The sequence below is a fragment of the Falco rusticolus genome, chromosome 5 (genome assembly GCF_015220075.1).
Source record: "Falco rusticolus isolate bFalRus1 chromosome 5, bFalRus1.pri, whole genome shotgun sequence".
In the NCBI taxonomy this organism is placed as follows: Eukaryota; Metazoa; Chordata; class Aves; order Falconiformes; family Falconidae; genus Falco; species Falco rusticolus.
Window position 1 is genome coordinate 6,516,188 of NC_051191.1, and position 26,656 is coordinate 6,542,843.

At 38.7% G+C, this 26,656-nt stretch overlaps 1 protein-coding gene across 1 annotated transcript in view; it reads right to left on the reverse strand.

Annotated features, from left to right (window-relative positions):
• The window catches only part of IL17REL (interleukin 17 receptor E like), a 49,110-nt gene that overhangs the window by 18,121 nt on the left and 4,333 nt on the right, over nt 1-26,656 (reverse strand). The window contains exons 2-6 of the mRNA XM_037390565.1: nt 10,831-10,858; nt 4,935-5,084; nt 4,040-4,149; nt 2,480-2,594; nt 815-859 (exon numbers count right to left, since the gene is read on the reverse strand). Of these exons, the coding sequence (XP_037246462.1) occupies nt 815-859; nt 2,480-2,594; nt 4,040-4,149; nt 4,935-5,084; nt 10,831-10,858 (448 nt within the window). The remainder of the gene's footprint in view (nt 1-814; nt 860-2,479; nt 2,595-4,039; nt 4,150-4,934; nt 5,085-10,830; nt 10,859-26,656) is intronic.

The following is a 26,656-nucleotide window of genomic DNA, read 5'->3' on the forward strand; positions in this document are numbered from 1 at the left end:
TCAAGCATGAAATTATCACATCTGTTTCTTTATTACTTTATTAATTCTTTTTGTTATTTCTTTATAAAACGTTCAGATTTTATTTCATAACTTCATGGAAATTAAATTCAACTTCTATAGATTCTTACCTAGGATGTTTGAATTAATTATTTTTATATGCTGATATTCTTAAAGGTATTCTTATTTTATTATATATAATAATTTTCATGAGAATAAATTTCAGTATTATTCAGGTTTAAATTTGCACTGGCAATACTGAGAGGCCAGGGCACCTACCAATTGTACCTCAAACTTAGTACTTGAAATCTTACGTAGTTCATGTACAAATACTTGAAATATACACACTAATACTACAACAAAAGCTGATTATCCCAAGGTTTCAATTTCATTACATAGAGAATATGTGCAATTATGTTAGACAAATACAATATGTGGAGGGATGTTCTCATTATTTTTGTATTCATGGCTATGCCAAAATCAAGATGGCTTTTGGCAAATTCTTTTCAGTCTATCTATAAGGTCTATCTATAGACAAAATATAAAAGCAGCAATCTGAAGTGCATCAAAAGAACACAAACCTGTTTCCAAAAGTTTAAGTATTAAATAGGTTGTCCGTACCTTTATCTGCTATCATGCATTTCCAAGTCAATACAAGGAAACACATTTTCCATGGCATTACCTATCAACTACATAGTAATTATCAGCAGTGGTAGTTGTAAATCATTTTTTGCTCTGCTTATTCAGCTATGTAAACATATTGCATAGGTCACCAGATGTATCTCACAGCTTTAAGTTGTGTAGAAGATCAGCTCACCCAAACAAGCTGGAATATATTTTCCCACATCACTGTTCCTGCAATCTGCAAAACAGAAGCCAGAGTTTTCTTCAGTACTACTTCATTTATATCACTGTGTAAATAAACTGCCAAATTATCCAATAGCTTCCCAACAGGAAACCTATTTTATACGCCTTTTTAAAGGCAGATTTACATCCACTTCTAGATAAACAACAAAAAAGTACCCTTACCATACATAAAGACTATATCACAACTTGCCTTAAGGAGCTGTCTCACCAGTATGGGGTTTCTGCTGGAAAACCTCACCAGCAGTTTAAAGTGGCAGCCTAGGATATACAGCTGCATTTCTTTACCAAGTACCTAACAATAATTGTAGTAGTAGTAGTAGTAACAATTTATTATTATTATTTCGGTTATTCTTTCATTGAAAGCTACTCCTGTTGTTCACCAGGTTTATTCCTCTGTTATAAACTGTGTATTTTTACTATTCTGAATCTACTCCAGGCTTAGAGAGAAACATCTTATTTAGCTCCCAGAATTAGAGGGCAGTCCCACTTTCAGAACTAATATCTTTGTATCTCCAAAACTTAAATCTTGATTTAAGAACACTAAATCAGTTCGTAATGTGTTGCCTACTGGTTTCACCTCTCCTTGCTTAACTCTGTATTAGAGCAGCATTTTGCTCTCATTTCCCCACTCAGTTCTTTTCCCCAGAGAAATATTTCCTATTTTTGCTTCCTTAGCCTTGTAAAGTGTCTTAAAAAGGGGCTTTATAAAACGTTATTTCCCCCCCACACACACATACCCTTTATTCAAAAAGGACATATCTACTTCAATAGTGAATTGGGTTTTATGAAGAAAATGAAAGGCTTTTTAAATATAAAAAGGCTTTCTTTCTATGAAAGCCTGAAACATTCACAACAGGTCTCATACTGTGTGCAAAGGATGATTCTGTACCAAGGGGCAAGGGCAAGAGCCACCTACCCACACACTCTGGAAATGGGAAGACAGGACAATCCTGGGCACTGGATCGAATGAGGAGTATCAGTTAACTTTTTGCACCACTATTTGGTGCACTTGCCTCCACTAGCCACACTGTGGTTGGACTTGGTTGGACCACAGTATTGAACCTATTTTTATACACACATAGTAGGCACCTTACCCCCCAAAAAGCGAAAAAAAGCTACCTTATCTTATCCAGTTACATGAAAACAGCTAGCTATAGAACAGCTAGCTAATGAAAATAAAAAGAAATTTCTTCACAGTTTCCTATTAAGCTTTCCTCAGCCTCTGAAACCACCTGTGGCCTAACAGTGAAGAGAAGCAGAGGCTTCATCTTATGCACAGAGAGCGCACAGGACTGAGCCTGCAGGCAGAGAAAGAGTACATGCCAATCACAAGAAGGCCAATTAGGACAAATGCATAGTGTAGTTCAGTTTTCTGTATTCTTTTAGATATAAACTCTGGTCTCTGTTTTTTATAGCAAGTCAGACATTTATGTGCACAAAATTAATCATCAAAATGTAGAATAAGAGTGGTCCTGGCATACCTGATCTACCACCAGTTAGATCAGTGCATCCCAGAATGTGATTTGGCTTTGCATTTGGTGCTTTTTAGTTTGGTTTGGTTTTGTCTTTGAAAAGATGTTTCTTGAAAAACATCTGGTTTAAGATGTTTTCCTACCTTCAACATAGTATTCCTGACTCAGCTTGACTTCACAGTAATTTGGTACCGTTTTCATGGTCACATAGATGTGTTGTGCTACATTGACTTCAATGCAATTGAATTGTACCTGCACCTGTTCAAAACATTTATAAAATCAAGTTTGCGTGTTACTTCCAGAATACATGAAAACCCCTCGTTATCAGAGTTAAGCAAGCAATATTCTTTGTTCAGATTTATTTATCTTTACAAAGAGCATTAAGGTAGCATTAACAATGTAAAAGACGCAGATCCACTTAATGAAAGGATTTCAAAGAGTTATCATTACTTCTTATCCATGATGTTCCTATCTTCTTCACTTCCAGAAATCCACATTTCTAGAAGCTATCAAATAATCTTAAAAGCGTAGAAATACAATACCTAATGCGTATTGAACTTCAAAACCAACACGCTTTTCATACTACCAAAAGTCCCAATTTGTAGGCATTTTACAAGCATAAACACTTGGAGAATAGGAAAAAAAATTCTGTTTAAATGTTTAATGGCAACTTCAGCAAACTTATCCATTCTAGTAACAGTCTGTGAAAGACAAAGCAATTTAGGAGACTAAAGTTCATATAGCAGGTCATTCCCTCACTGGTAACAGTAACTACTAAATTCCATATTGGTTTTCATGTTGGATATACTCCTATTTGGTACAAGGCGTTTGGAGGGTAAAAGACACATTCTAGTCACTGAACTGACACTAAGAAAATTCCATTACATATGTTTGTTGAGTCTTGCCTATAAACTTACCTTACTCCAAAAGCTACCAGTTGTTCACTGCTGGCCCTGCATTGCCTGTAGGGATGTCTGATCAAGTCATACAGAGCATAAACTGCAGTTGCGGACTGGGAGAAGAACTTCATTTCACATGTGCAATCAATATAACATTCACAAAGCACATGAAGTTACACATTTTGTATAGAATTAATAACAGTTATCCACCAGTAACTGAAAGCAAAAAATCGTGTCTTTTTTAAACTGTTGGTCAAGGATGGGTTTTGTTTTGTTTTTTCCCCAGTTGCAAATTTTAATAACAAATACTTCTGAGTTTAGTTTAGTAAAGAATTGTACTCTGCTGTTGCAATTATTACCATAAGTTTAGGACAGATGTGCACAAGTGCTTAGGCACTTGGCTATCTTCTAGATGTGTAAATTCCATTGATATGGTTGGACTTAAATAAATGATACGTATGCACTTAAAATCCCTGAGGCACGGTGCCTCCTAGCAATTGGAGTTACAAAAGCTTCCCACAATTTTGCAGGCACTGAAAAAAAGCTAGCAAGGCTGATATGAAAATTAGGCTTTGCAGAGGCAGCTTGTTTTGCAAAAAGTTAAGTGGAATAAGTACAAAACCGGTGGAGATCTTAATTTATGTGTTATAAAAGGACAATTTGTTATGGTGTTTCGTTTGACAATGCTGAAGCATACATTTCATTTCAGTTTTCCACAAAGTCAATATGAGAGAGATACAAAAAGTATTTCTGTCAAAGACTCATAAACATTTAAATGAAAAACAACCCAAAAAAAGAGTCTACCTTCTTTCCATTAAGCATCATGCTTTTTTTCCTAGCAAATCTCACATTTGTGCACTGAGATTGCTGTGTGTCCAGTGAAAGAGAACATATTTCCAGCCCACGGATATTCTCTGAAATGAGTTAGGAATAAATATCAAAAATCTAATCTGAGCATCTTTAAGAAAAAGAAAAAATAAATTAAAATATACTGTATCATAATCTTTCCTTCTAAGTGAAAGGCACATGTATTTTGTCTCTGTTAAAAAAGAGGCATTATATATAACACACACATGGGGGTAGACGCAAGGATTTCATACAGATTGCTAAAAAATAAAGCTTTAATTACGCAAATTTAAAAAATAAATTAAGGCTGAGTGAAGCACAGCAGGAAATCTCTAAATGGTAACACACTAAGCAGATAATGGCAAGGTGGTAGTAAAAATAGACTATGGCAAAGCTTGAGTGCTTTCATTTTGGTTTAGTGCAGAATTGTAACTTCAGACGCCAAAAGTGTTTCTCCTTCTGTTGGGGAAGTCACTCATGTCTGAGTCACCAGGGCAGACAGAATTCTCACTGTGTGTGTCTCTGTGTGTGTGTGTGTATGCATGCATGCATGTCAGAGCAAGAAAAAAAGGGCAGCAGTATGCTTGGGGCACCGGTAGAGGACAAGTTAAATGTATTATGCTGGAAGTAAAAATCCAGTTGTCTTGAATTCATTACTGCAGCTCTCATCCCCTTGAGAAGGGCCATGGCTTTATCCTGCTTTGTAGTAAAATAGTTTCACAAAAAATGTCTTTCTGATATAACTACATGAAAACAGCTTGGACACAAATATTGCAATATGGAACAAAATTTGGCTGAACAGCTATAAGCAAAAAGTAAACAGAAATGATTCAGTAGCAAATCTGCTTCCTACCATCCAGACTCAGAGTTCCTTTAATGTTTAAATGAAGAGAGCATGGGCTTCCTTGGACACATTTCATCACTGTTGAGATCTTCATGCTTTTCAGTACCATAGAAGATAAAGATGCAGGGGCATCGTGGCAGAAGCTGTTAAAAATGCCACCTGCAAATACAAATACAAAGACAGAAAAATCTCATTGTGTACAAGATATCTAGGGGAGAGAAAGCACCAAAGAAAGGTAAAGCTTCACCTCTACTGAAATCAGTAGGAAAGTCACCATTGACTTCAGCAAAACCAGTACTTTACCTAACACTTCCACATGGCCAACATAACCAGTTGGCTTCACTAGTAATGCAGGGGGGCGGAAAGAACTGCATTGCAGATGGGTTTTGATAATAAATTTGCTGGCTTGGGGAAGTCTTAACCCACAAGAGGAAGCAATCACACTTTAACAATTCAGGCTAGCAGAGCACACCTAGACCAACAGTGGTTTTAAATAATCAGATCTGCTAGATTGTGGCTAGATTAATAGTTCATTTAAACTCTTTTTCAAAACCATTACCTGTATACTGTGAGCACTCTCATAGTATTTTATTTTTAGGATTGGCTGATGGTCTCAACGGCTGGCTAAAATAACACTTTCACACAAGAGGGCACCATTGCATTCCTAGTCATGGAAAAGTCCCTCAGGATTTCCTTCTGCTTTACACTAGAACAACAAAACCAGAATAAATACTATCCAGGCCTTCTTTAAGGTGTGAACAGTAGGCACAGAACACAGCTACTATGTCTCTGTCTCATCTTATTTTCCTATGGAAATTTAGTCATCCCAAAGCCTTAGGACATCAGTTTGCAAGCTGCCTTCTGTAGGCTAATGTAAAAGAAAAAAAAAAAAACCCCAGTCTTAAGGCCCCAAGTCTCACCAGTTAGCCATATTTCAATTCTTTCTACTTCTCAGGCAGCCCTGCACAGAAATCAGTTCTTTATTTATGAATTTATGCTGGTACAGTGGATTTAATCCCCAATGTATTCCTTGGGCTTCTCTACCTTACATACATTGTTTGTAGTCCCAAAAATTAAAGAGTCTAAGAAACTATCAGAATAAATAGCAAGAGTTTTGTCCCTTGGCTTTGTGGTATACAATGCAGCACACCTCATTTTATCTGTAACTACACCACAGTAATTTCTGTGAAATATTTCTTACCCTTCTCACTTTGGTACATAGCATGAAAGTTAAAAGACACCCAAGTAAAATGAAGTATTCTACTCCCCCTGGGGAGAGGCTCGAAAAACAAAAAAAACCATTTGACTCTTATTAGTCATACGTCTTAACATACTCCTCGAAGGAGTTCAACTGCTACGGCAAAGAGAATAGTATGAAACAGCAGTGCCACAATACTGTGCTTGCCATAAAATACAACACTCTTAACTCAAATCGTAGGGAAAGGATGCATCCCTCAATGTCTACCCAAGAATTGTTGTGAAGTGTGGATGCCCATTGACTCACACAGAAGACATACCCACAGTTCTCACAGAAGAAAGGTAGGATGCGGAGGAGAAGGAAGGGCAAAGCTTACCCTTACTTAGCCCTTCATTGAAGTGCTCTAAATTTAAAGACTGAAAGTGTGTTAACTTGTACAGGACCTCTTTCTATATTACGACATCCTCACTTTCACAGTGTCCAGTTGCAGCTGAAACACATTGTCAAGGATCAGATACTGATACATGCAGGACATGAAGACAGGCTGACATAAATGTGGTACCTTGGCTTGAATCTGTCAGGCCTTAAGGTGACTCACACTTGGTATCAGGAGAAATAAGTCCTGCATGATACATATCAAAAAAAGGAAAAGGCAAACGCTTCACACCTGAATCTCCACTCCATTATCCTGTGTTTGTGCCATAAAGCACCTTTTGGAAGCAACAGGATATGCTGATATGAACTAAGTGGAAAGAATGGAAAACAAGGACACCTTACCTCAACTGACAGCAGAGTCAACTGTCAATTATCCAAGGTATCATTGGCAATGAGAGAAGACAACTTGTGCAAACCAAAGAAAAACCACAGATCATTCAAAATACACAAATCAGCCTTTAAGAGCAGTGAAGTACATTGACTTCTGAAGAATTTGCAAATGTGTTTCCACAGAGATGAGGCAACTTTAAGAAGTACAGTGCACAGCAGCCAGATGTGAACATTGTATCCCATGTTCCAAGAATGGGTGGTGTAATAATTCTGAAAGTATCTCAGGACTGAGTTATTGTACAACACCCAATCAATCCACCCACAGTTAATTGGGAGGTTATTATATTGCAGAACTGCCTGATAATTATTACTAATAATGTGATAAGTGATTAGTTTTAGCTCTGTCTCTTTGCTCAAAAGATATTTTCTTGACTGCATCGTATGGCATACAGTTGTGGATACCAAATGGTATCCAGAAGCAAGTGTTTCTACTTAATTTCTTGGTTGTTGGTGTAAATTTCTTGATCCAGACCTATAATCTTGGCCATTCCTATGTCTGTGTAGAAATTATTGAAGGGAAGAGCAGTGTGTGTGTGTGTGTGTGTGTGTGTACGTGTGTACGTATGTACGTACATTGCCAAAGCTGACAGTTCTTTACAAAGTATTCTGTTTGGGTAAATTTGACTGTATCATCTGACCTTACTCACTTTTAGGAAAGACTATCATGACTTACTTGAATTTGTCATCTGACCTTACTCACTTTTAGGAAAGACTATCATGACTTACTTGAATTTGGTCCTTAGTTATTACTGCCTGAGGTATGGTGCTATCAGATGTCACAGGCTTGGAATTATATCAGGAGAATCCTAAGTCATACCCGGGTGCATTAGTGACATTGGATCAGTACCAGGCAGATGCACACACACACACACACACACACACAGTTTTAGGGACCACTGTCTGTCCATAAGCAATGACAGTGTCCTCCTTGATCACAGCTTCTTCCTTCAAAATGAGAATAAATAAGTAATACACTAGATAAAATGAAATTACTCTTCCACTTTGGGTTTTTTCCATTAATTTTATGATACATTTTGAGAATTGCAAAAGATGCTTCAAAACTCATTAATAATAATCTAAAGGAATCATATCATGCATGAGGATATTAGCTTTGGATCACAATAAATATATAATACATGGAAGAGCTGACAGAAAATAATTTTCATCCTATAAGTCATCACAGTATGAGACTCATTTCTGACTAATTCTTTAGTAAACTCTTACCTTATCATCTTTTAATCCCCCCCTTAGATAGCTTCCTCTGGAATACACTCCTCTTCCCTTTTCTCACGAGTAGTTTGATCTACACCCCAGAAGACATGAAGATACATCTTGCTACACAAACCATCTGCCGAGTAAATCTTGCCTAAATTTTATGTTTATGAATTACAGCTGTAATTAGCCCTACATGAGATAGGGATTGTTGCTGTAATAAAAGATTCCTTAATTATGGACACATATAAGCCCAGGCATAAAGAAGTCAAGGCTTATTATTCAGCATGTAGACACTTTCCTTGTACTTCCACCATCAGCTCAACCACAGCAGATTATTTTTTTATCTGATCATGCAGCAATCAACCTAGAACTGTCACAACAGCAAAACACACCTTATATACACTTATGTACAGAAGCCAGAGCTGAGCAATGAATACGCAATAGAAATGATTAGATGGATAATTTGAAGCCTCAGGCAAGAAGATGAAATTGGAGAACAGCAAAAAAAAATCCAGGGGAAACCCATTAATAAGAGGTCCAGGCCAACACCCAATAGAAAATGCTAACTGGTTTTTTGTCTATCTCTTCCCTACAAAAACTGTAAGAATCTGAACTACTTGGGATACTGACAGTGCTAAATCTACGAGCATAACTAAAGCATGCTAAAATTGCTTCACTGGAGCATCATTCCATGACTATAAATTACAGTAACATTTCAAACCTATTTGCATATGATTTACCACAGTATCTGCTGCATCTGTGCATTAGGATGATTCAACAAAATTCATAAACAAACTAGATATGCTCTCCTAAGATAACCACATGGTGCACTTCAGTTAATAAATACCAAAATTGGCCAGTTAAAGGTACTTACAGCTATTATGAAATTGATTAAATATCAGACTGACCACCTCTCTTTCACAACAGATTTCAATGCACAGTAAATTACAAGGGTTTCACAGCCGTACGTGAAATAGCCAAATACATTTTCTGAGAATGTAATGCTCTTCAAATCGTTGATATATTGATGTCAATGTCTGGATATATTACAGTGAATTTCAAATACCACCGTAGTCCTTATGTACTACTAATAGCCTAGAAGAGCAGAAGGGAGAAGGCAGAGTCAAAGTTATGTTTGCCAAATACTACTGAGCTGATAGTTGCAAATTTTAGGAAATAAACTCATCTTTTTGTTGCAGCTAAAAGCAATGACTACTGTAAAGGTGCTCTATTATACAGTTAAGGTCTTTTAAGGTAATTTTCCCTCAAATAATATATAATAAAAAGAATGACTGTAGAAAAGGAAGTATGGAAATAAGTATACACCCACAGTTGCGCAAGTGAATTAAGGTGAAAACTAAAAACTGTTTTTTCATCATCCCTGTAAGGCTGAGTCATCCTACATGTTTCTTGTGTTAAAGATAGTTGATAAGTCATTTTCAGGCAACACTGAAAACCTACAATCAGCTTCACGCACATCATCTTGAAAGATAAGGATCTTTAGTTTACAAACTCTTCAGTGCCCAAAGTCTACATCCAGCTAAGAGCTAAACATCTAGTTTTAGCTTATGTGCATCATCTAAACACCTCTGGCAGTCAACAGAAAAGGAGAACCTCTCTCATCTCCCTCCCAGCATATAAATCACTTTGTCCTAAGATGGGTGGAATGAATCACCACCTCGTGGTACCTGTAGTAAGTCTCCACTATCTAGATTTGTATTTGTGTAATACCCAGCACAGATTCATAACCAAGTTCTTCTCTTTGAGACCAGGGTTGAAGGGTTTGGTTTCCTCAGCCTGTGCTGCCCGAGGGTATGAAGGCATGCTTCTGCTAGGCAGAGCAAAGGTCAACATCCCTGTTTTTTTCTTCTACCTTCCACATAGTTTGTGTAACTAGCACGTCAACTGCCTAATCCTAAAAAGATTCATTCACAATCCTTGACCCAGCCACCAACGGTTCACTTTGCACACCGGCAGAAGGCTAGAGACTTTTTCAGGTAGGACTTTTAAATGCACCCCTTCCACAGCTATGTTCTTTCTCTCCACCTCAACATGTGTCCCATAAATGCCATGCTTTCAGAGGAAGACTCGTGACAGCTGATGTTTGGCTCACACCCCACTGAGATAGCACCAGCATCTCACATGCGTGTGGCTCAGCATCACAGCTTCTCCTTGTCTGTGGAGTCTCTGCCACACAGATCCAGGAAAGGCACCAGGGAGAAAAGCGGTGCTCAGAGCTGGGCCTCCAGCTAAGACTGTCCTCTTAGAGGGGACTGCCTGCACGGCAGCTTCCTCCTACTTCCCTGTCAAGTGACTGTGTGCGCAGGAGGAGTGATTGATGGAGGCTTCAGAGTTCAGGTAATTTAAGAGCCTGTATTATTACTGTAGGCAATAATAGTAAGTAGGAGCAATAAAAATACGTGAAATGACTAAGCAAATTCTCCCAGTGACCAACTGTGGCAAGGAAAACCATAAAACAATAGTGCATAGCCATTATTAACATAATATTAATCAAAGTCTATGAATTTCCGATGTTTTGTAGAAGGAAACTGGTGGCAAATACCCTGTCAGAGTGAACTGTATGTCACCAGGGAAATGGATTTATTATCTGCAATAAATTATCCTTCAAAAACATACGCAGTAAAAATATTAATTATGTATACTCACTGGAAGGTTTGCTTTTACAATGAATCCCCTGCAAACAGAAACAAAAATATTATAAAAGCTGAGGTTACAAAAAAAATTATTATCATTGTACACAAATAAACATACCTTAAACAAATAAACATATTCACAGTCCACAACAAAATACTTTTTGAGTTAAAAAAAAGGTTTTCAAAAACAGTGAAAATGCACATCACTACTGCATATGACAGCCTGATATATACAGGGACATAAGATCAGCATTATCCTTATTTTCATTATTTTGACTGAGGTGCAATTTTTGTAACAAGTATAACAGTTCCATCAAATACAGACATCATTTTAGCAGGTACTGCCATTTACACTGACCAAAAGCTTATTTATTGTTTTGCCAAACTTTACAATGGACTGCTTCATACCAGGGCAAAGAAACCAAGCAATTTCTTAATGGAACAGATCTAGAACACTATTGAATAGTATATGATTTTTAGAAGATCATACTAGACCAATGGAAGGAAGTATTACAGTAACTGCAAATTAAGTTCAGAAATAAGACTTGCCTTTTTATTTCTGAGAACTATCTGGCTCAGAATCCTGAAAATGAAATTACTCAGGCACAATACTTACCATGTTCAAGCGTGAAAGTGTTTTTGTAAGAGGCAAAGTGAACCTGACACAGTTTTCAACAAGTTTACAGCTATCTTTCAAACAGACCACATCCTTTTTCCCAGTAAAATAAACACTTAGCCACACGCTAAAATTCTTTAGAGTATAAAAATAACAAATCTTATTTTGACTACTATGCATAACTTCTAAAAAAAGGCTATTACTTAGCCAGCAAATACTCTTTTCCGCTGTGCTGGGATTCATGTTTCTGACATCGCATTTATACCAGTATTCCTTTGTATAGGGCATATATGTTCCCCTCAGCTTTCCTTTAAAATCAGTGTCTCATCCACAGAGACACTTTTGTCACACCCACAAAATAAGCAGGCACACTTTATCTCCTCTGTTGTCAAATGGACTGGAGCTCCCAGTCCTATCAAAACATTTTAGGATCTTGCCAGTAAGCCTGTGAGTCTTAGAGTCAGCAAAAGCCTCTCAGTGGACATTTGGAAGTTCTCAAGTAGCAGACAAACGAGACTGCAGCCTGGGTAAGCATTAGCACATCACAAAATAGCTACAGCTTGGTCTTCCATGAGGCTTTTGTCCACATTTCTGTCCTCATCATAAACACAGCTGTAAAGCGAAATCGTATTATTTCTGCAGATGAGAAGCGACAGCATGTTAGCTACGCTGTGGCAGCTGCCTACAGTACCTGGGAAGGGCGTTTTCTGTCTTTCATTGCTGCCTTTTTCGCTAGATAAGCTTGCTAAATAAGGCCTTTAGAAAGCCAGTGACCAGTACCTAACCTGTACTAGTTCTCATTCCTTTGTCCTTTTGGCACTTTTATTTTTAATAATCACTTCTGGAGGTAAGTTGTCATCTTTTACGATTGGCAGTTTGTCACTACGACTCATAAAAGTGCAGATGCATAAAAGGTGGCATTTTAAACTACTTTTTATAGTAAGACAGAGATTGTCATATACTTTCATAGACTGAAGATTATAAAAATTATTTTTGACATTGTTAAAGATACTACTTTGGCTGCTTCTACACAATACTACAACACTCAGAGAAGTAGGGCCTGTTGCAGTACGACAAGGGGTAATGCTCTTAAACTAAGAAAGGGTAGATCTAGATTGGACCTAAGGAAGACATTTTTTCAATGAGGGTGGTGAGACACTGGAAGAGGTTGCCCAGAGAGGTGGTAGATGCCCCTTCCCTGGAAACATTCAAGGTCAGGTTGGAGTGGGCTCTGAGCAACCTGATCTAGTTGAAGATGTCACTACTCACTGCACGGGGGTTGGACTAGATGACCTTTACAGGTTCCTTCCAACCCAAACTGTTCTATGATTCTATAAAGGAAATCAAACTTCTTTACATAAATGTACTAAAACTGGAGTACTTCTATTTCGGTGGTTTTACAAATTCCTCAAATCCCCCTGAAGGATAGAAAAATGTAACTGATATGACCTCATTTCTGCTGTAATGTGTTCATATAAATGTTTGTCATTTATGAATTTTTTCTGCCCTCCTCAAAAGAAAAAGAATCATTTGTAGTCTGCTGATTCTCCCAATGCACATTCATCAATAGAAAGACTGTAACTTTCTGAATAATTCAGTGCAACACTAAACAAATAAAAGTGGAACATGCCAGCTCATATAAAACTACTGGAATTTTAACTGCTGTTTCAAAACCATAATTTTGAATTACTTCTAATCAAACACTGCAGGACTGTGCAGAAGGACAATTTGAATTCAGTTTCTTTTCTTGAGGTTCTCCATGGCCTTAGGGAGTGGATTAGACAAATATACAAAATGACTGCAAAAAATCTAGTGAGTTAGGGAGCTTTCTTGGTGAGAAAACCTAACTGTTGGATCAACTAATTGCTGAGCCACTGCTTACTGGAAGAAATTAATCTCTCATAAAGTTGATAATTTAGCAAATTACTTCCGTAATTTTAACTTCCCATTTTGCAGCCAGACTATTGAAAATATTTTGGTTAGGTGGCTTGAGAGAATTCCCAACTGCCAGTCAAAATTTCTCAGAATATCATCTTTAAACTAACATCTCTAACAGTTCTTTCTGGTTACAATAATGGTGCAAAAATACATTAAGAAAAAAATCAAGGTCCCATTGAAGTAAACAACAAAGATCTCACAAAACTCACAGGATTCAGCCTTTTACTCAAAGAAGGGCAGTGCTTTGGAGCCCCTGTTATGACACCTGAAACCTGCAAATCGTCTGTAAATAGATTATCTTCAGTTACAAATACGAAGAAAAAAACCTCACCCACTTCTGTGGGGCTGTGGGACGATGCAGAAATCCTCCTAAATCTTCTAGTCTATCCAATTAATTATTGTTTTTCACTGTTGCTCCGATGAATCCTATCATCTGAGCACTTCCCAGGACCATCCTGCATTTATTTTTTTATCGTCTCCACAGGAAAAAATAAACATATCCATCAGTGATTTTTGTTCTAGTAGGGAGATGTTTTGTCATTCTTTGGCACTTGGTTTTGTTCTGGGTGAGGAGTTGTTGGGAAGGTTTACATAAATAATCAAACATTTGCACAAACACTTGCCAGTTACAGCAAGCATTTGGTCACAGCTCAATTCCCTATTTTTAATAACTGTTTCTTTTTATTGTACAAGACCAAGGGGGGTTGAGGGTGGCATATTCTTTTATAATCATTTTGCAAAATAGTCAAAAGAGGCCATTTGTCTCAAAGAAGAACTCAAATAAATAAACCAAGTTCCTCTCCCACTTTCTATATCTTTTGTTTTCAGGAATTTTCAGCTACGAATACAATAGAAAGACATAATACACTAAAACCAGAATGGAAATTTTCTTCCCCTTTCACAAATGCCGTGGGTGTCTTTTATGCAAAAATAAGATCCTGAACATGATAGTACTTTTTACTCTCATACAGAGAGCATCTTTGATTCATATCTGCTTTGGCAAAGAGCCTAAGCAAAATATACTTACACAATGCACAAACAGTTAGGGATTTTCCTATTTCTCTAGGGTTTTCCCCATTTGTGGTATTACTCAACTATAGCTAGAGGTTATCTGAACAGACACCACCAACGTGCAGCATTCTGAATAGAAGGTGTGGTGCCAACTTTTTAGCTAGCACAGCAACTTCTCTTCTATCTAAGCTAATTGTAGTATCACATTGCTTTGTTTAAAGACTGTAGAGAAGAAAGTGAGATCAGCAGAGGTAGACTTGGATTTGGGGACACAGAGAGTATTTTCATGAATTAAAATTGCCAAGGAAAAGGAACAAAGATTAGACCTGCTTCCCATTTCCTCTTACATTGCCAGGCACTGAATCAAGCACAGAATTGTAGAAATGTCCTGTCATGCAGGAAAGACTGAGGCAAATTTGGTTCTGCAGTCTGTTAGTTTGTTCATAGAAGAGGTGGCGGCAGCTCTTCCACAACTCTGTGAGTAATAGTAATATCTCTGAAAATGCCTTAAAATGTATTCTTTAACTGGAACCAGGTTGTCAGACACTTAACACTCAGTCATTAAGGTGCCTATTTCAAAGTCAGTGAATGCAGAGTGAACAGTTTTTCCCCCTTTTGAGAGCTCCTCAGTGGCAAAGCTGTTACCTACATTTCTACTTTAGGTTCTATTGTCTGAGAGGGCAGAAAAAAAGGAACATGACCATATTCTGATGTTTCCATCTGTTCCAGCAGTTTCTGCTCTTTGACCACCATTAGAAGTAAGCATAGGACTTCATGTGTTTTTACAACACGCGGAAAGTATGGTCTTGCAATAACTGATGCTGAATTTGTAGCCAAAAGGCTGATAAAGACGATTAACAATGTAGTTTTTTTGATTTCTAGTTGAGAGGGGATGCTCTGCACAAATCCAACTTATTCTGCACGCAATTAGAAAGGATGTTCCAGATCTGGGCCTAATACCCTGAAAACCACAGGTACCACATCATCTAATCTCTTTCAAAAACTGGTGAAGCTTAATGTTAAAATCAGTCAGACTTGCACTGATCCAGTAGCCAAGGCTGCTCTATAAGCCCTGTTCTTTGCCAGCACCAAAACTTTTAATTTCTAATGTAAGCACAATAATAGTTATCTTGTATTGACTTTTGATTGAGCCCATTATCTTTTCACTTAAATAAAATCATGAATCATAGAATATCTCAGGTTGGAAATGACCCATAAGGATCATCAAGTACAACTCCCTGCTCCTCACAGGACTACCTAAAACTAAACCGTATGACTAAGAGCATCATCCAGATGCTCCTTGAATTCTGACAGGCTTGGTGCTGTGACCACTTCCCTGGGGAGCCTGTTCCATTGATTGACCACCCTCCTAGTGAAGAATATTTTCCTAATGGGTGCTTTCCACCCTGGAATATACTTTCCAGTTATCTACAACCAGTAATACACCTTTTCTCAGCTTTTTTTGCAAGAGTATAGAAGCCAAACTCTTATTCCTCTCTAATAAAACAAGATTTCCTTCTACCATTACCCTTCTCTGCAGCCGTTTCTACTTTAATGTAAATGTCCAAACGGAGTGACCAGAACCACACACAGTTCTGAATACAGTTTCCCTTTAGGATGTATTTGGTGCCTTGTAAATTTGGTGCCTTCGCAATATTCTTTTTCTCAGTTGGGAGCACCACAACTATGTCATATCAGTAGTTATACTCCAGTACAGAGAGGGAGGTACTTACCCTCTTCTATGCAAACAATCCAGCAGCAGCCTTCCCTTCTCCATCTGCTCACCTCATTCAGTTCACGGAGGGAAGAGCCTACAGATGCTACGCCATAAGAGTCGTAAATGATTCTCATGGCCTCTAGTGAAAAAACTGGCAATGCTAATGTGATCGCCTCCATGAAGAAAAAGATTTTTGAGCAATGGACAGCCACACTCAAAGTGATGTGGATCTATATGATTTGAACTTTGGATGGAAACAGAGAGGATTCAAAGCTGTAACATAAGCTCCTCAGACTATCAACAAATGACTGCAATTTCCTTCATAGAGACCTTCGACCCCAGATAATATCTAGGGAGAACTTCACAAATGAAAACAACTGAGTATGCTTTAGCTTTTTCCAGAGCTGTTTTCACAGGCAAAATAGATAACAGCTTTGCACTTCACATGTCCTTGATGCTGGTGGAGATTGGAACCTCAATGGACTTTTCTCATTCTAGTCCTATAAAGGCTACCCCTGTATTTATCTTACCAAATATAAGGAAACAGAATTCTTTACAGTAAGAGGAAGCACAGGGATAACACAATGATTCCCATCCCACTAGAAAAATTCTTAACTATATCATGGACAATTATTTACACAAAAAAGCACGTTATTGGAAATGAGTGAAAAAGAAAAATAATGGGCCTATGGAACACACTTGGCAATTTTATTAAATTGTAGTTATATTTACTGAGAACTAGAGGAATTATACTGATTAATACACATAATATGAATATTTAGAACTGTTTAAAATTCATAGGTCGTACTGCTGATAGTGTCCCCAAAAGGCTTTTTCTCAAAAGGAGCATCTGTATTTGTTTTGATGTCATGTGTAATTGCATTCATTGCCAAGGTAAAACTATCTTACTGATGATCCTTTTTAATTTTTGCCAGACCACAAGGTTGTTCTTCAATTTTTATTGACACTGTGGTGATCAGATACATGTGAACAGGGATCAGTTAAGTAATCATAAGAGGAAACATTTGGCCTGTTATCCATGCAGAAAAGGAATAGGCACCTGAACTTACGGAAAAGCATTACTTTTGACTACTTTAAACTACTGCTTCTACAATAGCACCTGGATGATGCTCGATTTTTTTACAGAATGCTAAAAACAAAACAGCTGAGTCCTGCCTACGCATTATGCAGCCCTGAGTCTCTCTGCATGCGTCCCAAGCTGAACAAGAACCATTCCAGCACATTAGTGCAGTGCTGAACCTGAGAAGATAAGTGCTGCTGAGAAGTGGGATATTAAGCTCAGGGTCAGTACAGTGCTAACAATGTCACACACTTTTTGGATGATACCTGGCTTGTGCCCATCCAACAGAGCAAGGTAATGTCTTGCCTGTGTTAACACGATATTGATGTGCTCTCAACTAAATAGTGAACTGACAATGAAAAAACAGGGAAGGGATTACTAGTTTTATTGAAGATTATTGGCCAGTCTTCAGCAAGGCTTCACAGTGGTCTAAAGCATAGCCTTTTACCAATCTTTGTTTCCTGCACTATTTGCCACTTCATACATATATGCAAATGTACAGACTCTGTCCTCTAAAACCTGCTCTTTGTCACACGGCCAACGCTTCCTTTACACAAAGTCTAGCAGTACTTGAGTAATGCAGGAGCACATGACTAACACAAGACCCTCAGGCCCTTCAGATTTTTGCCCTTCTGTTTGCCTGCTAGTATACAGGTACAACAGAGAGTTCTGTCTTCACAGCATGCATATCTTTCTGCACTGTACTGATGTAGAGGAATCCTGTTCCCATATTTTAACTGGACTGTCCCATATTTTAGCTGGACTGCATGTGGCATATAATGTCTTCTGACCATTACTGTGGCTACATGGCTTTATCTTTTTTACAGAGCAGAACAAGTGAAAGAGTTGGCAGCACAGTAATTATATTTCTGGGAACTGTTTGCAGTGACATGCATTTATCCTATAAGTGAATGTCCTGTCAAAACAACATTGCTATGAGGTCTCACAACTGGGAAGAATACTCCCCCCTTGTATTTTTTTTAAGTGAATTGTATTTAAAAATAATGTTGTGATACAAAAAGGACCTACACAGAAACCACTTGCTTTTAAATTTACTGGACCAAAGGGAGCTATGACAGTCAGAAATAAAAGCTGCCTGTTCTATTGTATGCTTCAACTCTAGGACTAGAAACAGAATTTGCTTGAAGCAAAAATATGCTCTAGCTTCTTTTTTTAAGAAATAAAAAACAAAACAAAAAAAATTGTCAATCATTTTGATGTCATGTTTCATAAAATTTTAATACAAGTTGTTAACCAACAGAATTACATACAATAGACAAAGTAAAATTAAAATGCACTTTGAATGCCATACCCTCAGCTGGTGTAAATCAGCACCATCCCACACACAGAGTGTCAAAAATTTCAGACCACTCAGCTACTTGAAAGGACAACTAATCTACCAAATCAGCACTTCTAATCTAACAATGAGACGGGGACACTCTAGCACAGCATTAACGGTTATTTCAATGAATGACTGGCGATCTCATACAGAGGATGATAAAAAGGAATCAAAGAAATTCAGGGTGGAAGAAGTCTCTGGAGGTCACCAAGTCCAGCCTTCTGCTAGAAGCAGTACTATCACCAACACCACTTCAAGTCAGTCATTACTTTGGCCATTTCTTGAAAAACTGGAGGACATAGATTCCACAAGCTCTCCAGACAACTATGGATTGTTCATGCTTTGAGGTTAGGATGGTGGAACAATCTCTGTAGCCCAGAAGAGCCTACAAGAAAAACTTAGTCAAGATCCCTCAGCAGCGCTGACAGCACTGAGACTTACAGCCTCAGAGGTGCCTGGAACCTGGAGGCAATGAGATTGCCACAGAAAAGGTAAAAGAAAAAAAGAAAAGCCAGAACCGAAGTGAAAATTATGAGAAGAGACCCTCCAGGATAGAATTACTCTTCCTGCTGCTGCTGGAGGCGGTGATTAATTCTTTTGGAAATACTTACTTTTCTTTTGGCCTGAAGATCTTTTTCTATTCCAGTTACTGTCATCTTATACATCCTAACACCACTGCTCAGCAAAGAGGGAACACATTGCAGGCCTGGCTTTCCAGTGCTCTGGCATACACAGCAAAGTCCTCGATGTTTTGCTCTAGGCAATTCCTCGCTTTGCTTAAGTTTAGAGTCAGTCCCAGGAGCAGAACAGTGCTCTGCTGTACACTTTGACCTTTATAATAAATGCCATAGTGCTCACATTCACAAATTGTGTAGGACTATGGTTGAGTGAAACTCTTTCCAATGATTTGAATGAACTTTGAATCAGATCCAAGTCAGAAAAAAACTTTTTGCCTGTTGTGGTGCGTTGACCCTCGCTGGATGCCAGGTGCCCACCAAAGCCAATCTACCACTCCCCTCCTCAACTGGGCAGGGGAAAGAAAATGTAACAAAAGGTTCATCAATCAAGATACGGGCAGGGAGATCACTCACCAAGTACCATCATGGGCAAAACAGACTCGGCTTGGGGAAATTTATTTAATTTATTACCAATTAAATCAGAGCAAGATAATGAAAAAATAAAAGCTAAATCTTAAAACGCTGTCCCCCATCCCCTCCCTTTACCCCAGGCTCAGCTTTACCCCCGATTTTCTCTACCTCCTCCTGCCACTTGGCGTAGGAAGATGGGGAACAGGGGGTGTGGTCACTTCATCACACACTGTCTCTGCTATTCCTTCCTCCTCACAGGGAGGACTCCTCACACTCTTCCCCTGCTCCAGCATGAGGTCCTTCCCACAGGAGACAGTTCTCCATGAACTTCTCCCACGAGTCCTTCCCATGGGCTGCAGTTCTTCACAAACACTGCAGCACGGGTCCCTTCCATGCAGTGCCGTCCTTCAGTTACAGACTGCTCCAGCATTGGTTCCCCCATGGGGTCACAAGTCCTGCCAGCAAAATTGTTCCAGTGTGGGTTCCTCTCTCCACAGGTCCTGACAGCAGCCTGCTCTAGCACGGGCTTCCCACAGGGTCACAGCCTCCTTCCGTCATCCCCCAGTCCAGCATGGGGTCCTCAACAGGCTGCAGGCAGATGTCTGCTCCACTGTCAACCTCCATGGGCTGCAGGCACAGCCTGCCTCATCGTGGTCTTCACCATGGGCTACAAGGGAATCTCTGCTCCAGTACCTGGAGCACCTCCTCCCCCTCCTCCTTCAATGACCTTGGGTCTGCAGAGTTGTTTCTCTTACGTATTCACACTCCCCTCTTCTGGTTGCAGTTGCTGTTGCATCGCAACTTTTTCCCCTTCTTAAATACGTTATCACTGAGGTGCTACCACCATCATCGATGGGCCATGGCCAATGGTGGATCTGTCTTGGAGCTAGCTCACATTGACTCCATCAGACATAGGGGAAACTTTTAGCAGCTTCTCACAGAAGCCCCCAACCACCACAACCTTACCACACAAACCCAATACACCTACACAAACTTCAGCTTTGCCCATGAGAAAAGGGTCACATAATTTCCAAGTAAGGCACTTTCTCTGTATGGATTCTGCATTACTTCTGGTATTAAAATGAAGCCAAAATTTGCAGTCATTTGCAAAGTAAGATTGCGTCAGCCAAATCTAAAAGAGGATTTAGGTACCTGAAACATGATTTAAGCAAACTGTAGTAATCTCAGCCAAACAACATGATCCATGACACCCTAATAATTGCCACCTAACAGGGGCACGTAAGCTTATCAGGCACCTTCCTTTCTGATTTGAAAGCTTCCTGGATGCATGTAGTTTGCTGTTTAGTTCATGACCAGAATGAAACTGTAAATGACATCCAGCTCATGCCAAAGGTCTTTGGGATAGCATACATGCTCTTGTAAAACATGCACATCGCCCAGCATAGCAGGTAGCTGGAGGATATTTAATAGTAACAGAGGTTAAATGAAAAAAACTCAAGCTTAGCTTCTTTCAGACTGGAAATATTAGAAGATGAAAGCAGAATATGGGCATATTCCAGCTTTTATATGCCATTTTTCAAGACCTTAGCTCAAGGGACCACCAGCTTCAACATCTTCCTTAATCTGAAGCAGTTCTAACCCTAAATTGTCTGTTCACCATGCTGCCCAGTAAATGAGAGGGTTTCCCAGGCCTACTGTCAAAGCAGTGATACTGTATAGAGAGGAAATGAAAGTACAGTGGTCTGAGAGAAGGACAGGCAAGATGCAGTGTAGTTTTTAAAGCTAAGTGCTTTCGACATTCAAATGGGAGATCTGTTTCCTACTTCAAAGGCTACTTAGATTTTATTTTAAGCAGTTATCAGAAAAAAAAAAAAAAAAAAAAAAAAAAAAACCCAAAACACCAGAAACTCAGAAACTGAAACTTTGGAAGAGTGGCTCTCCACAGCTACTCTAATAAAGAACATCAAACTGGCTCATAACTCAGGTGCCTGGGCTCTAGAGAGTGGAGATCAGACTAACCTGATGCTTAACTTTTTCCCTTGCCTAACTTGAGGCAGCACAATGCTGAATATGCAGGTTTCTCACACTGCCCTGACAAGTTGCTAATGCTTTCTCATGATCTCCATTTAATCTGTATTTAATAACCTGGAATCATAGGAAAGGAGCAGGGTCATAGAATAGGTGAATGTTGCACAGAAACTATCCTGAAATGTTGGGGGTGGAGGGGCTTCAAAAGAAAAATGAATTTGCTAATCCCAACCCTGCCAGCATGGATCACAAAGTCATAATAAAATTTAGAACAGCAAAATGCACTTGACAATAATTTCTTCTAACAGTTCCAAGACTTTGGAGGCTACGTGTCAGGGCTGAGACACCCTTCAAAGCCATGGAGAGAAATGCAGGAGCACATGCTTCTGGTTTTTGTAGCTCCCATAAAAATGGTGTTTCTCCCTCTTCTTAGACAGAGAAAAATTTCAAACCTAAACAAACTTGGAATTACCCCTGATTATAGCTCTTCCTGCTGAGAAATATTCTTAAATGTTGAATTTGGTTTTATTCTAGCCTAAGCTTGTTATGTTGTTGTGTAAGAATGTAAGGCCATACAAATGATCCCTCAGGCCATGCTAGAAGCAGTGGTAGTCTTGGATGGCAGTCCTGAGAGGCCACTGCATCCTTCCTGGTGCCACAGTATCAGTTAAGAAACTGCTTCCATTAAAGATGGAATGATGTTAAGCCTTAAAGATGCCTGGCTATCTCTAATTATGCTTGCTTGACTTACAGAAACACTCTAGCCACAGCAAAATGAGGAAAATCTTCTTAGTACATGTACATTAAAAACTTTTTTTCACAGCTGTATAGTTGAAATTTTTTGACAGAGAGGATTATTTCCTAACTATTCATATTTGTATTATTATGGCATCCAAAAGTCTTAATCCTACATCAGAAATCTTAAACCATAATCCATGCATACATGCTTTTCCTCTCCTATCAAGAGAGAATCCCTGCATACACGCCTTTCTACTCCTATCAAGAGCAACAAAAGCCAAAAACACCTTTCTCTGAAAGAACTAGCAGTGTGAAAAATCAAAAAACATTCAAAATCTGCCATGTAGAAAAGACCTACTGAAAGCATCTATTCTGTGTATTCCAGCTGAAACATTTGCATTTTGAGATAATTGATAATAGAAGCTTGTTATGAATAGATTTGCAAATGCTAAGGAAGAATAGATCATATAAAATGCAAAGTCAAAAATAATTACTCAAAAAAGTCATTACATAGTCTATTTCTCTTTTTACTATTCGCTCATAATTTTGGGAGGGGTTGAGGGGGGAGAAAAACTATGGAATGATCATATAGTTTGACTTTATCTTGGGTAACTTCCACATACTGTAGTTGCTAAAGTTAGCACAGTCCAATTAAAGGAGGCAGACGTCCAAAAGTAAGGCTTCCAAAGAAACAGGATTCTACCAACGTTACAACAGCAGCATTGTTTCACCTGACTCTCCTGATCATGCTGTTGTCCCTAGAGGCAGCAATAATTCCTGGGCATGGCCTCAGCTTAATAAACCCATCAAGTGTTCAGTACTTTCATATGTTGCTTCACCCTATGTCTCATTTTTAATGATAGCCCTTACTCACTGAAAACCACCTATGCCACACATTCACCTAAAAAGTGTATGTGTATTTTTACCCCTAAGTGGAAGAGAAAATAAGCTACAAAGGCAGAATGTAAGGTAACACAGATATGACCATGCTCCAAAAATTATTCTATCATATATAAATAAAATATAATGGGGGGGGGGGGGGGGGGGGGGAGGGGAGGGAATACAAGAACACATACCACTGGCCAAAACTAAGCATGAAGCATGATACTATAACGAAAATTGCAAAAATTAATTTAAAACCCCACAAACCACAAATGGGGAAACATTATAATACAAAATAATCAAACTTCGAAAAGTAATGGAGAAAACTGTCATTGCAGTAATGGAAGAAGGACCAGCAGGTCAGGGAGATGAGGAAGTGGGAAAAAGATCAAGGAAGTTTGCATATGTAGGGGTGAAAGGGAAAAACAAAACTGGAGACAGTGAAATGTATTAACTGCAATAAATTCTATTTCCTCAAAGTTTTTCCAAGAAAAGACAATGAACACACATCTAGTACTGTACAATGTTGTTTATGTGATTCATCTTTCTGAAAATATGCAGGCAAGTAGGGGCAACTCCAGGACAGCCAGTTTTCCAGAAATGATTGAAATTTACCACACATATTCAAAGCAACTAAGTTGAAATATTTTCTTGCAAGAGAAAGAGCCACAGATAATTTTCAAAGTAAAACATTTTCTTCATTTCTATATAGACACTTTCTGAATTGGATGGTATGTCCCATACAGTTTTCACAGTGAGTCCCATATTTTGCATGCTGAAAGGGCAGGATATACAATACAGCAAGACAGGTCTTTGGCTCTGTTGACTGTTCCAAAGGAATAAGTTAAATAAGACTTGAAAGACCACCTTTAGTTCCAACAAAAAAGAAAATGATGAATGTAAACAGAGATGATAGGGTTAGAAAAGAACTCAAGATGCCATCTACTCTACATTTCTGCCTTAGGAAGAATAACCTTTATCTGAGACATGTATGAGATATTTTCTTAGCATGTATGGAGATCTCTATAAGCTCCGCTGGCAACCTATTCCAGTGCTCAGCATCATTAGTTACTGTGACTTTCCAGTTTATTCTTGACCTCAGAAAATTCTGGCAGTTGTGAAGGCAGGGTCAGGGCTGTGATGCATCTGTATCATATCTGAGTATATGTGAATTTACCGGTTCTGCAGTCATTCCTAGCCAAGTAGTTCAGAGCTGGTCTGGAACTTCCTTAGCAACACGCTGCTCTTCAGAGCATATTTTCTGTTTTGTGTTTTTAAGATGGCAAATTATTTCCTGGTTTTCAAAAAGCAGACAATAAATGTTAACAACAAAAAAAATTACAAGAAAAAATATTTTCCTGAAAATATGAAAACTGCTATGAAAACATCTGTGCCAGATGGATGATGGTAAAGCAAGGTGTAGCACTTCAAATGTGGATTCCTGGTTTGAACAGTCTGGTAGCCACAGCACAGAACATGGACATTCATGGCTCCCAGAAATCAAATGATTTTTGGTCAGATATAAGAAGAAATTCCATTCTTAGGTCCAAATTACCTGCCTATCTAGGAGTGAAGCCTAGCTTCTCAATGCTGAGCCAAAAAGCCAGGAGAGCACCCAAAGCTATGCTTAGAAAGAAGTCTTCTAAAACCTCTTATTGGTCCTTCTCATTTTTGATTGTCCCTGGTTCTCTCCCCTGCACAGGCATTCTGGCAAGAGAGGGAAAACGGGACAGTATAAACAAACATGGCAAAGCAACAAGTACAGCATTGCCAGCTCCAGCAAATGTACAAATTAAGCTAATCCTAGACCTTACTGCCTAGATTTGATCAAATTACAAGTAGCTTTCCAATTGCAAATCCATCAGTCAGCCAGCAATATTCTACAGCTGTAGAAAGCACCTGTTCCCAAAGCTCAGTATTCAACATTGAGTTTTGGGTCCAAATGGAGGAAGGATATATTCCCTCCCTAGAGATTTGTGAGCTGAAGTTCACTGCCAAAGGTCAGCTGCTTCCATCTCCTGCTGAGCTTACTTATATACCCCTTGACTTTTTTAATATCTTCCTCCTGCTATAGGTACTGATTGCACATACTTATGTTGATATCTCACAGTGGTGAAGCTTCTAGTACTGCCTTGTGTTTCAGTTTCAGGACACCTTGTCATGTCCTGTACCAATATCTGTTAATCTTCTGCCCCCAACTTTCATGATTATCTGTAGTGCCTCCATTCTTGCCGCTCCAGTGGCTTATCTCTTTCCAGACCTTGTAACCTTTTTTCCAGAGCTCTTGAGGAAGAAGCGAGAAAGAAAAAAACCCAAAAGCTACTGTTGCATTTTTTTTCAAGTTCTGAATTACAGAGCTTTCTCCATCTCCACCTCTCCTGAAGTAAGTGCTGGTAGATGCTCTAATAATGACGTACGCTATAAAGTTTTGGAAGTCCCCACTTGTATCTGTCACTGGCTTTTTTCTTCTCAGGAGGTCAGGAAATGGGATGGTACCCAACCAGTTGCATAGGATACAGCAGGAAACATAGAAACTAAGTGTCATTGCCAAGCTATTTATAACCTTAAGAGCAAATGTTAAACACAGTCCAAGAGATAAGTCACCTAAACTTGCTAAACTGCAGCTCTCCTGGCTACCAGCACAGAAGGCAAGCAGGGATATCTAAGCAAATGGGTTAATATCACTCTGATACAGTGACTCAATATGAATGAGCCTCTTAAGTATGACTGCTTTGACTAACAAGTACTTAACATTTAATTATAGTATTGAAAGCACTTAATTAAAACACATAATTAAGACACATCACACAGGAAGGTCAGCACTGTTTTGTACTTGTGAACACTGGAGAAAGGAAATCACTTGAATAGGGCCACATAAATGAGTCAGTGACAGGCAGGGATGAAAAACTCGGGCTTTCTATCTAGGGCATGCTCTGGTGGATTGTGCTGCATCTCAGCAAATACTAGCAGAGGACATGTTCTATATTTTTATGCATCTCCTCCAATCAGGTACATCAACGCATAGGCAAAAAAGTCTGGGGTGAATCATCTTCCTAGACTGGGACTTCACACTGTATGTACCTCTCTCACTCACTCTGAGGAAGCCAGGTCTCTCTGATCAGGCTCTGTAGACACTTTAGACATTCCATGTCTAAAATCAGTTTTTCAAACAGATTTTAGAGAACAACTTAATTATGTCACCTAGATTATCATGTTTGGTTTTTAGAGGCTTGGGATTACTTTTAAAACATTAATTGCTTACCTTAGTAATGAACGAAGAATGCCAATTTATTTCAGCTGTTAGTGGCCTAAGGCCTGTATTATAATCACTGGTTTTGCAGTTTGTAGTATTCAGCAAGAACGGACTGATCCATGGCGTAAATATCCAGTAAAGAAACACCACGTATAAATAGCAGGAACAGGCAGCAGCTATATCAAGA